Source organism: Achroia grisella, unplaced genomic scaffold, assembly GCF_030625045.1.
Source record: "Achroia grisella isolate CSIRO2021 unplaced genomic scaffold, CSIRO_AGI_Agris_v1 utg906, whole genome shotgun sequence".
Lineage (NCBI taxonomy): Eukaryota > Metazoa > Arthropoda > Insecta > Lepidoptera > Pyralidae > Achroia > Achroia grisella.
In genome coordinates this window covers 3,012,008-3,025,294 of record NW_026713064.1, presented here as the reverse complement: position 1 = coordinate 3,025,294, position 13,287 = coordinate 3,012,008, and the positions used below count along the sequence as shown (strand labels likewise).

The 13,287-nt window shown below is 31.9% G+C and overlaps 2 protein-coding genes across 2 annotated transcripts; one reads left to right on the top strand and one right to left on the bottom strand.

Annotated features, from left to right (window-relative positions):
- Positions 1–209: 209 nt before the first annotated feature.
- LOC131853807 (uncharacterized) lies at positions 210–3,223 on the bottom strand. Its single transcript, XM_059204851.1, has 6 exons — positions 3,055–3,223; positions 2,409–2,645; positions 1,737–1,930; positions 1,374–1,585; positions 856–1,087; positions 210–420 (listed from the first exon to the last, which is right to left on the bottom strand). Exons 1-6 carry the CDS (start codon positions 3,100–3,102, stop codon positions 210–212), a joined length of 1,134 nt encoding a protein of 377 aa, XP_059060834.1. The 5' UTR covers positions 3,103–3,223.
- Positions 3,224–3,400: 177 nt separating this feature from the next.
- On the top strand, positions 3,401–12,574 carry LOC131853750 (mitotic spindle assembly checkpoint protein MAD1). Its single transcript, XM_059204776.1, has 14 exons — positions 3,401–3,707; positions 3,796–3,968; positions 4,128–4,316; positions 5,191–5,349; positions 5,924–6,118; positions 6,591–6,773; positions 7,046–7,219; positions 7,596–7,738; positions 8,323–8,486; positions 8,886–9,034; positions 9,490–9,567; positions 10,181–10,287; positions 10,855–10,953; positions 11,824–12,574. The coding sequence occupies exons 1-14, from the start codon at positions 3,566–3,568 to the stop codon at positions 12,035–12,037; spliced, it is 2,169 nt and encodes a 722-aa protein (XP_059060759.1). The 5' UTR covers positions 3,401–3,565; the 3' UTR covers positions 12,038–12,574.
- The last annotated feature ends 713 nt before the right edge of the window (positions 12,575–13,287 follow it).

Below are 13,287 nucleotides of genomic sequence, written 5' to 3'. Positions count from 1 at the left end.
ATATAATTAATAAAGAAAGGTAATTTTAATCCAGCCATTTGTTATTTTAATAAAACAACATAGCAAGAGTATCACGTACAGTAATAGAATATACAAAACATACGTAGAATATATAGGGAGAAGATTGAATTAAAAAATGAAATTAATTAAGTTTTTTTTATTAACATAGATAAATTCATCTTTTTGAATTGTCAAGATACACGTGGTTCTCAGGATGATGATAATGATGAATCATCATCAATTATATCTTCCTCTAATATGCCATTATCACCATGACCATTAGTGTTTGCTTCTAAGATTGTTTTCTCGGCATGTTGCTGCATAACTGCCTTAGTCAATATGCATTTAGTCATGTGACAAGAACATGGGAGAGGGTGTTCAACTAAATCTGGATCAAGTAGTGTCACCTCCAAATTGTATCTGAAAAATTATAAAATTTATGTTAGATCCAAAAGAAGCCGGCTGAATTTTGATGCGCAAAAAGTATATATTTTTATAATATAAATACTATATTGTTTTTAAATGCATTTACAAAAGTACTTTAATCGCACCAATACTTTAAAGTAGGCAAACCCTTAGCCGGTGTTTTTTTATGTAATATATATGTATATATCTATAGTCTGTGATTTCAGCCAAAGGTTACCTTTCAACCAAAATAACTTACAAACCGAGCTGCTTGGTGAAATAGGCAAGACTATCCATGTATGCAGATGATATTGTACAAAGTCTAGCTTTTTTTACATAGTGTACTTGGCTACGAATATGTAAATGTATTAGGCGACTAAAGTTTGAAGTAGTGTTTTCATAATTTAAATTTTATTTTTAATGTATATCTATGTATGATATAATGTTTACCGTCTTTTGTTAACTTGATCTCTTGTTATATCGACCTGAAATGCTATTGGCTCCCCTTCTTCAACCTCTTGTTCAAGAGGTAGGACTATGATAGTTTGTTTCCAATGTGTTGGCAAACTATCTGGGCTAGTGTGTAACTGCACTTGGGTAGCTTTATCATCATTAGATAAACTAGGAAATGTACATTCAAACCACACACACAATCCTTGATATAATCCAGTTTTTTTTATAGCTGAAAATATTGTCTGAAATTAGATTGTGAAATATACATATATTCCTGTATAGTTTAAATTTTTTATTCAGAAAAATTTAAACCTACAATATTACTATAATGTTTTATTATTATGAATTTGATAAAAAAAATATATATATTTTGACAGAAAATGTTGTTAATGGTTAATACACTTAATAATTATGAAATCTCTGTATAAAGTTACATTGAATATCTGTGGTATACATTCTTGTAATTGAGAACATACACCTATCATCTATGTGTTGTACATAATAACTTGATTTACCTGCAACATGCTGTAAACTGAATGAGTCCAAATCTGAAACTGCATCTTCTTTTAGGTTGATCCAACACAGTGGTGTTTCACATGCAAGGAGATCCTTTGTGTCTATTGTCATTATTTCCGGTTTATTGTATCTGTTTTCTCTTAAATGTTTAGCAAATACAGACATGGATACCCCATGTAAATTGTCCCATTTCTGGTTTAAAGATGATACACTAAAAAATAGAACATTTCAAAATTACTATGTATGTATGTATAATCTCTGTGGTGCATGTTCTTAAATTACATTAAAGCCAATTTAAGTAAAAAATTAGGTGATATTTTTTTATGTGGACATTAGTACCACTATGTAATTGAGATTCTTACCTACATGGTGCAACATAAATAGTAGCACTTTCAGGGAACATCTGTCCATCATCCTTAAGGAACTTATCTCTAGCTACCAGCACCGAATCCAGCATCCCCTCATGCAGTAAGTAAAATCCCATCCATTCAGACACTATCACATCCACTTTGATGTTATTTGGTAAAGTGACATCTTCTACTTTGCTGTGAATTACCTGAATGTTAAATATACATTATAGACAGCTGCTTAAATCAAAGGTATTTTCATAACTATTACAAAATTCAGCCACAATTGTATCATTTTTTTAAATTAGCTATGGGAGTACTAGGATACTAATCAATAATGTTAGAGCCCTAATTATTATTACGAATGTGAAAGTAAATTTATGAAATTTCACACTTAGTCTATTAACATGATTATGATCAATTTTATTATGGAACTACTTCAGACTACTTTTTCTTGCAGAAGAACTATATATTAATTAATGAGATAATTTAATTTTTAAATGAAATAACATATATATAATTCTCTACCTTACTCATAGGTGGTCGACCATATTCCAATGGGTTCTAAAATGGTTTGAAAACACAGTAAGACCCAGTATGTGGTGCTACTTTTCCTAGTTGGGCGACATCTAGACATATAAGTCCACTAATAGAGTGTACATTAAAATGCATTACTTTCAAACTTACTTCAATAATGTCTTCATAATTATTTTCTTTGACTATTTCTTTAGCTAACTTTGCAATATTACTGGCTTCAACTGCATAAACCTTCTTCGCGCCAGCTTGGGCACAAAATATAGATAAAATTCCTGTACCACATCCAACATCCATTACTGTTTTGCCTTTTAGGTAAGATTTATTACTCATAATTGCATCTTTGTATGCTTGGTTTCTTGTTTCATCTTCAAGCATTAATTTGTGAATCTAGAAATGTAAAGATAAAATAATATTACATAAATATTTTTACCATGTGTCTTATGAAGTAGGCAGGGATAATTAGGTACTGAAATAACCAACCTTAGCCTAAATGATTCGTGCTTAATTTACATTCATAATTTATTTATTTATTAAATAACCTGTCTCCTGATAGTAAACAGTAACTATCTTCTATATACATAAACACTAATACTCATGTATTCCCATTGCCAAAGAACTCAGGTGTCATTATGGTGTAATTTCACGGACATGTATATGACTATCTTTAAATGCTAGAGCTTATAATGCAAACTGCTTGGTGGCAGAAGTAGGCGAGAGCGAGCAGATTTATAGCAGTGTTTGTATATTTCGTATTATATGTACAGTTATTATATTTAAGTAATTTACAAAAACTAACCTCCAAATCTTCATAACTTTCAAAATAATGAGCTTGATCAGATTCCATTCTAATTATTTAAATTATAAATATATATAATAAAGCACAACAATTAAATTATTAAAAACAATATTTTTTAGTTACACATGAAATATATATACAATATAATATTTATAAATTGAGGCACCGCTGGATAATAATATTTACATCAATTTACATACAGATATTTTATATTTGTGATTCTGTGCAACTGAGTTCAACTGACTTCCACAGACACAGACCAAGTCAGAGTGACAGAAACTTTGTAATTCTCTGTCTGAGGAACTTTCTATAGTGATCGGAACCATAGAGGTAGAAATCTCGTCAATTCGCAGTTCACTTCAATCTTCAATCAAATCAATTTTCATTCTCTTTTTGACGCAGTTCATTCATGCTTTCTTGCAATATCTGGTAATGTTTTTGTATTTGTAGTTTATTAAAGTTTTGTAGAAAATGTACAAGAACTAACCTATAGGAAGTTAATTTTGCAATAATGGCTAAAGAAGGTGACATGTCACTTTTCAATGATGTGCTGGAACCGTTTAGGAGGGTTATAAATACTGACCCGCCAAAGGAAAAACTGTCGGCGTCTTCAAAATTGAATTTCTCCGATACCAATCAATCTATAAAAGAAGGTACCCATTTTACATACCATCCTATTTGTGCAATAGTTTCTGGAAAATTATATTTTATATAAAACCTTTATAATGAAAATTTTCCTAGGTCTATCTAACCTTCTTTCTTTGGGTAAAAGAAAGTCAAGTATTGGAGCGGGGGAAGTTACTACACCAGATAAAAGGATACGTACCGAAGCCTCATCTAACACAGTATCCGTTCCCCCATCTCCATGGGAAGCGAAGAAGATGAAGATTGATTTAATAGCAGCTAAAGCTCAGGTAGAAATATCAAACTTCATTTGTGTAAAATTCAGGCAGGCTTCAGATCTCACACTCTTATATTCTGTGCCATTTTATATCATCTAAAGAATAATCTTATATATAAATCAGTAATTAAATTTTAAGATTACTTATTTTATTAGCATATTGTTTTATTAGATCACAAGGCTTGAGGCTCGTGTGAACCACCAACATACTATTCGCAAGGAAATGCAGATCTTGTTTGAAGAGGAAAAAGTGTCTCTTATAGAACAGCAAAAAAGGGATGAGCGTGCTATAGCTGATATGGAAGAGCGGCTACAAATCATAAGACGCAGGGAACAAGAACTTAAAGATGAATTTAGTGAAGTGAGTACTGTAGTTTTATGTGCTGAGCATTTACATTATGTTTTGATAAGTATCTTTATGTCAAGTTCCTCATGGTTTATGAATATTATTATTTGTGATTAGCGTAACTCTGATTATTTAGTTTTAGTTATTTTAGTTATTTTTAAATAGGTTCGTCCTGTGAAAATGAGAGATCTTATTTGTCTGCAAAATATTATATAACCATATAGATCAGTAAGATAGTCAACTGTAAAATAAGAGCCCAATTTACAATATTATTGTATTGTATAAAAAACAATACAAATATAAGTAGTTACTTGAGGTCTGTGATGCCAGATTAGTATACATATATAAGTATGTATGTTGGATATTTAGCCTATTTATATATGTGACATTTCCGTGAAAATGAGAGATTTTATTTGTCTGCAAAATATTATATAACCATATAGATCAGTAAGATAGTCAACTGTAAGATGAGAGCCCAATTTACAATATTATTGTATTGTATAAAAAACAATACAAATATAAGTAGTTACTTGAGGTCTGTGTTGCCAGATGAGTATATATAAGTATGTATGTTGGATATTTAGCCTATTTATATATGTGACATTTTTTAAAAATTTCGTATGAATACCCAGATTAAAATTTGTGGGCTGTTGATTTTCATTTTCATATGTCTTATTTATTTTAGATTGTGTTCTTGTATTTTAGGCAAACATGATTGTGTTAAAATCTACTTCTAAAATCTACCTATCAACTTGAATTTGTTAAAACAAATTTGTTTCATCCATGGTTAAAATTCTCAATCTACTAACACTGCCTGTGTTGACAACAAAGTGTATGAAACCTAAATAGATTCCTGTAAATAAATAAGTAATAAAACATTGTATTCTAGGCCTCAAAAGAACATAGAGAAATGAAAGCAAATTGGGATAGAGATAAAGGAGAGCTATTGAAACAAATTGCAGATTTAAAAAATAAACTATTGGAGGCAAATGTTAGCAGTAAAGATCAGCTCTCGGAGATGAAGAAAGATATGGATGAGCTGTTACAAGTAAGTGAATTGTATTAATTAGTAGATTATTAGTAATATAGTACTAGTAGTAGTAATATTAGTACTAGATTTCAAAAAACTTCAATTAAATATATATTATATTTAATTTTAGTAAATATTTAGTTTTTTAAAATCTAGAACAAAAATGTCATGTGGATCAATTTACTATCTATTTATGTACAGTAGATGCCAGATATTAAGATGTTGGTTATAGCAGATTGGTTATTACATCTAAATGGAATCACATAGACTGTTTATAATGACCATTTGTTTTTGGTCCCTTAAATATTCTGGTATCTATTTTATTTGTAAACGCTTCACTAATTTTAATAAATGATTGTCAAATTATACCCAGTAGAAATAATAGATATTGTATATAAAACTTTTATTTGCTAAGTCCAATATTTTCATTTAAATATATTTAGATACAATGAATATTTATTATTCTATTTATAATTTCATGATACCTACTAATATTTTGTGTATTTACTTCCTGAATTGCTTCATGCACTTTTTACTCGGTTACTGAAATTACAAGTAACAATGACTAAAACAAGTTAATGTTTTAATACAGGCACTAGAGGGTGCACAGTCAGAAGTAGAGATACTTAAAAAAGAGGTTACAAGACAAACCAACAGAGCTGAACAATGTACATCACTGAGAACGCAACTTGAAAAACAGACTTTTGAGCTACAACAGGTCACAAATAAGTTGAAAGAACTAGAGTATGAGAAAGACTCATATAAAGATTGGCAACAGCAATCAAAGGTAAGTGTTATTAAACAATCCTCCCCTATTTGTTAAATTGCTGCTTGTTTCTTTAATCATCATATAGGAAGTTTGGGTTAGTTGTAAATATTTATAATATAAATTTCAACTAACACGGCATAGTATCCATGAGATTTTGTTGTTTGGTTAAGAGATAGTATGGTATGATGTACACAAAATAAACTTAACCTAAATAAGTTGATAATATATATATCTTTAGATTAGATTAAAAGTAACTTGTTATTGTAGTAATACATAATAATAAACAATTAAAATATTCTGTTTTTCTATTTTTTAACTTTCTCTCTCTCTTTTTTTACATCTAAAAACATTCAATTTGAAATAATATGTACAAATTATGTATATTTTATGCCTCTGCTACGTTGTTAGTTAATAAACTATTATTTTTTCTTTCTATATCTGGCTCTTTTTTCTTATATTTAAATGACGTCATGTTTCAAATCATTTATAGACCGCACAAAAACGCCTCAGCAATATGGCGGAATTAGAGAAGGAAGTGACACGTCTTCGGGCTAATGAGAGATCACTTAGAGATGCTGTGTGCAACAAATTGCTATTAGAGGAACAAGTCCATGTGCTCACTACAAAAGTGGAGGCATTACAACCAGTGCAACAGAAACTACATGAAGCTAAGGTTTGTTGCTTTAGGTGCTAGATTTGATAAAGATTTTTTGGCACAGCTTGGTTGCATAAACACTTACATATAATTATTAGGTGCTTGTGTATAGAAATAGTTGTGGATTATCAAGCATTTTATAATATGTTTGAATTTGTAAATTAAATTAATATAGTTATATTATTCAAAATATTTAGTTTTAACTACACACATTTATGAAATGAATTATAGGTCTAATTATATTTTTTTGTTATTTTTTGTGTTGTAACCTCTTTGATTTGGTCTATCAGGTTAAAATTGCGGCTTTGGAAACATCATTAGAAGAGTGGAAGACAGCAGCCCGTAACCACGGCGTGGAGAACGCTCGTGCCCTCTCATCCGCACTTGAATCTGCTCTTACCAACCAACTCACAGCTACTGCTGGCTGCTCGCAAGCTCAGTCACAATTAGCTCAACTCACTGAGGTATTTGTTTTTTTTTATGCAATTGAAATGGCAAATAATTTGACAGTCCCTCAGGTGTCACGACAGCATGACTATGGACCAAAGCTATAATTAGAGAAAGTAAAGATTAATAGACTTGTTGATATATGTATAATATATAATGACTCTTAAATCAGATACATTAAGAAAATGCCGTAGATATTGAGAACTTCGTCCTTTTTGTCGACTGAAAACAAACAAGATTGTTAGTTCACTAGCTGCTTTACAATTAAAATTATAAAGCAGCAAAGAAATATGAATTCTTATGTATGCGTTTATGTATGTATGATTACATATTAAATTCTTTCTTTGAACTAATGAGGATGCAGCATCATCAAGATTTTGTTCTGATCTATAGGAAGTGGCGACAGCTAAATACGAGCGCGACAAGACTGCAACAAAATTGAACGATCTTCAAACGGTACGCAAGAACCAGGAGAGTCTCATACACAGGTTACAGAAAAGATTGCTGCTCGTCACTAGAGAAAGAGACAGCTATAGGTATGCAATTTCTCTGGACCCCTGCTGCTATTGTACATAATTAATAATTTACATTTTTTGCTGTGACCAGAAGGAATAGTTATTATAGTTAGAAATTGTTAAATGTCGAAATGCAGTGAACGCAAAACCTGACATGTTCAAGAGGCAAGGTCACCGCGATCTCATTGATTGATTTATGAACAACTGTTTCTGTCACCAGAGAGTTTATATTTTTAAATTGAAAGTAATTTTTTTATGGTGGGCAAATTCGTAATCACTATCTGTGGATGTAACGTGGGTCAGAATGTTTTTAATTGTATATTTTATTACAAACTAAATATACCTTTATTTTTGTGTTTGTAACTATATGTGGGTTGAAATAGCATACAGCTGCTGAATTGTTATGAGGAGTCGATAGTAAGGCTATTGTTTATATAATAGTGATTTTTGTGTAGTCCATATGCTTTAATCATAAACCGTATTAACTAAAATATTACAAACATCGTAAAATCGCTTCTAAGACTTTAATCTTAAAGTTGATATTTCAAAATTTGTAATATTGAGTTAATGCAGTTTGTATTAATCGTGTGTCCGGGTACTTGCAGGCAACAGCTGGACTGCTATGAGAAGGAGTTGACGGTGACGTTGTCTGGGGAAGGCGGGGTGGGGGGCGCGGCGCTGGCGGCGGCTCGCATCGAACAGCTGGAGAAGTCGTTGCAGTCCTACCGCGACCTGCTCGCCTCGCTCGACCAGACTGCGCACACCAAGCGTACGTACCCTGCTGGCTTACTGTTATACTGTACCTATTTTGAACTCTATTTCCCACATGCGTCGCATTTGCTTGTAGATCCGAGACCGAGATATTCATGATATAGTAATAATACCCCAGGACAATTCTCACAATGCTAGTATCAAGTAATCAGAGCTTGTGTTATGGGTACTAGACAACTGACTTAAATGTTTAGATATATTTTTTGTAAATAGATAAATAATATACATAGAAAATAGACCGCTAGACCAGCGAGTCACAATCTATATACCAAAATAAATCAAAATAAGTTTAGTATTAAAAGGTTGTATTATTGAAGCACCTCCACAACGCTTATTGACGATACCAATAATCACAGAACAATTATTAATAATCACTAACATACACTTTGTTCTGCAGAGGTGGAGAGTCTCCGTGCAGAAGTGAACAAATGGCGCGAAGAAGCAGAGTCGTTGCGGCGTGACGTACAGAAGCTGCACGCGCAGCGTGACGTACTGCACGCGCACCTCGAGCGGTTGCACGCGCACCCGCCCAACGACAACACCAAGGTATTTTTAATAGCTTTTACGGATCTGGGCACCAGCCGTTTGGAACTTGCTCATTGGTAATAATCAGTGTTACCAAATGTTATTTTTGAAATTATGAAAGTGTGTGAAATACTAAGTATAATTTATATAACATGGTTTGATGCCCATTCCCATAACATATTTATGCATTAGTCATCTCCTAAGTAATGGTTAACAAGTATTCCTAATAACTTTTTTTTATTAAGAAATAATTGTGAACAATTACTTATAACCATAACAACCATAATCATTCAGAGTATGATTGCTTGTTTTAGTGTGGATGTTTTCTATGTATGTATTTACAAAAAACAAATACTATCAGTTGTCCAACACCTATAACACAAGCTGACTTAGCTTGGAACTATATAGCGCTGTGTGAATTGTCCAAGGTTATAATTATTATATTTGTTCTAATTCAGTAATGTGTTTTAAACTAGGTGCTTCATCTAACGGACAATCCAGCTGCAGCTGCGCAGAAACAAATTCAAACCGACTTAGAAGCAGCGCAAGAGGAGGTAAGTTTAAAATTTATAATAATGATCTATGTCTTCAGGACTATCAGGTGCCATTTATAATATACGTTGCTTGATAGGGCCATATAATCTACTGAAATTGTGTGTTAACATTGGTCCAGTATCGTGGATGCAATAGCTACCGTCATTATCAAATGTTTACATTGTGGTGAACGTAATACTTGATTTTTGGTCAAATATTTGGTCACGATCTTTCGACGTAAGCCACTACCGGGCTTACGATTATGATGATGATGTCACGATGCTCTATAAAAGTATTTATTCAAAAAAAAGGACAATTTACATTATGTTTGAATTTAAATATTGTGTGTACATTTTCAATTTATGATAAACACAATAGAGAGTTAACGTCGTAAGGAGTCTGTCTGTCGAATTCTTTATGTTTAATAAAGAATTCGTTTTCATAGTGTTGTTATGGAGAGAAAAAAAGAAAAATATACCTATATACCTTTAATGTATAAATATAATACACCAAAAATGTATTTTACATGTAAATAACAGTTTCTATGCCAATGTTGAGATATTGATTGATATTGTTGACCGGAATATTTATACAAAATGAATTTTTTTATGATGTGTAACATTTAACAAACAGATAAAAAGACTGACCGCAGCATTGCGAGAGGGTGGGAGCGTCGCGTGTCCGGAGGAAATGCAGCAGTTGCGACAACAACTTGAAAATAGCCGTATTAAATTAAAAAGGTGACAGTTTGTTTTATATAGCATATGGACAAAAGTAATTGTGGCACACCTGATGGTAAACGATTAAAGTATCCATAACATCAGGGAAATTAGGGGTGAGTCGTCGGCTTTGAAAGGAAGAAGGGATAGGGAGTTAAAGCAATTATGAAAGAGATTGGAGGGGACGATGGGTGTCCGAAACCTCAATTCATCATTCGACAAGCAATAACACTTTAAGCCGTTATTTTCGTACAGCCATGCGAGGTTATATAGCGTACTGACTATTCATATTCATATAGCATGCCATTTGTATTTTCTGTTTGATTTTTCACATTTACAATACTATAATTTTGTATTTGATTCGGTTCCAATAATGTTTATAATGTTAATAACTTTATTTGTAATTGAAGATTATGGAATGGTCTCACGCATGCCCTTGGAGATTAACCTAATGTAGTACCTATGTATAATGTCTCCAAAGCATATATAGATTTTAGAATATACGAATATACAGATTATAATGATAGCCCTGTGCTTGAATGAAACGCCATTAGTGTTATAAATATATGCTATAATTTTCTCTTACAGAATGAAAGAAGAATACACATCGTGCGCCCAAGAATACAAAGATGTTGTCTATATGTTATTAGGTTATAAAATTGATAGGACTGGGCATAACAATTATAGGTAAGAATAACAAACTTTATCATTATCATTATGTTCCCACTATTACGCATGGATCTCTCGTTGTAGGTGAAGGAATTAGCTTTCTTTTTACTACGCACGCTAATAGATAACAGCTCTATGAATGCAGCTGATATGAATTTGTTACGCTATACTACTTATAAGTTGCCCTGAGGCTAGTGTCATGCCTCCATAAAGTTTAATTGTGTTCATTGCCGTATCTAAACTTTTATATCGAAACACAGCTTAAGCACGCGGTTTGGTAACAGGTAACATCGTGTATAGAGGTAACCAAACAGATAACTTTACAAAACGTCTTTCTTGAAAATGAAAAATATATTAGTAAGGGGCTATCCATAAATTACGTTATAGGGAGGGCGGTACAGGGTAGTTGTTGCGGGTGAGTGATACTATGTTGTTGGTCGAGACGATGTATATTATAGATGATAATAAACTGACAATATGTACATAGAAATATTGATCTTATATACTAAATTACAATAGGAAAATGTAAAGTGGGGTGACACAGTTTAGACACAGCAGTGCTTAGTAGACAATATTGAATTTGTCTTACTAGGCATTATTAAATGCAATTATTATTTTGATGTATCTAGGTGACTGTGTCCCATAGTAGTCATAAAGTTCGTGTGAAAAGTCCTAAACAATAGGAGTCTCACCATCTTAGAATGGATCTTTAATTTTTGTTATTCAAATTAAATTTTAGGATTAAACCATATAATTAAATAAATTCATTTAAATAAATTCTTATTATTAAAATTGACCGGGTAGGGGAGGTTTAAAAATTACTGAAATAGGTCTGATTTACTTTATTCATGAAGAAATCAACAATTAATGTAATAAAATCTTTTTCAGAATTTCAAACATGTACGCAGAATCTGCGGAAGAGTATTTAACATTCACTCTGTGTGAGGATGGTATAGAAATGGTGCAAACTGACTATGCGGAAACGCTGTCCGAGTTGGTGGAACTCCATCTACAGCATCACCGGTCTATACCACTATTTCTAAGTGCGCTCACCATGAACTTGTTTACGAGAACCACAATGCAACAGGACGAACTCGAGTGAAGTGCTAGTGTTTGTGTATCGGCCAAAATTACATAGGTGTTTACATTTTTTTAATATTAATTTTAAGGACTACATAGGTTTTTCAATGTATACCACAGTTTTACAATTATGCAGTTGAATGGATGATACTAGACTGCGTCAATGAAGCTTAAATGCGTTTTTTAAATGATGATGGAATAGTGAACCGCTTGAGCTAGCGCTATGTTGGCGAGGTACCGTATAAAGGTTGATCCGATAGGTTACATTTGGGGCTATTAGACTACCTCCTTTAGCTATCGCTTAAACGTGGTTAGTTCATCGAAACTGAGTGCGGAACGCGCATGAACGAAATTGGAAATAATTTAATTTATATGAACTTATCACTTCTTTATTTTTAGTCTGGGCAGATCTACATAATAAATTAAACGAAAATTATTTGTTTAGGTGATGTTACAGGTCTTTACTATTTAAATAATCCTTTCATGACTACTAAACTAAATTAATTATTAAATATAAGAGCTTCTCTCTCGTCAGTGTAATCTTCTTGGTATAATACACGAGTATAATACACGAGTCCTTCAGTTGAGTTTTTTCTTGAAATCCTTTTAGGAGATAATTACAAATAGAAATATTTGAAATCAAGACAATGTTTTTTAACTTAAATAAATAATCACAATTTTTAGGCTGTGGTATTATAGGGTAATGTAAACTGTGGTTACAATAAGTGAAATATAATTTAAAAATCTCGCAAACATTCACGCTCTGATTTTTACAAATGACTTATGAGATCGGTTTTCTTATAGGTACGATGTTTTGCCGGTTTCGCGACCGGTAGGCACAAACAGTAGTTTAAATATATTAGGTGTCACTATAATTTATGTAGGTATTTACTATTTAATAGGGACCCGATATGTTAGTATAATTACTTATATTAAATGTATTAAATTTATAATAACACTCTTTCAGAAAGGTGGTATAAATACATTATTAAACAATACAGTACGAAGTAATCTCTGTCCCTGTAACAAAGTTAAATTTCAAAAATAATAGATTTTCATAATTTGACTGACTATTTAAAAAATACTATTAATGTGAACTGAAATTTTACTCATGTAATAGTATATAGTAATAGTGTATGGTAAATGTATATTCTTAAACCTTTCAATCTCCGTTGGTTGTTGCCTACGTAACATTAAAAAGACGTGATACTGGTTACGTTTTTAACTACTATAAAAATGTCCAAATCGAACTTAACTGTCAAAATCCAAAAT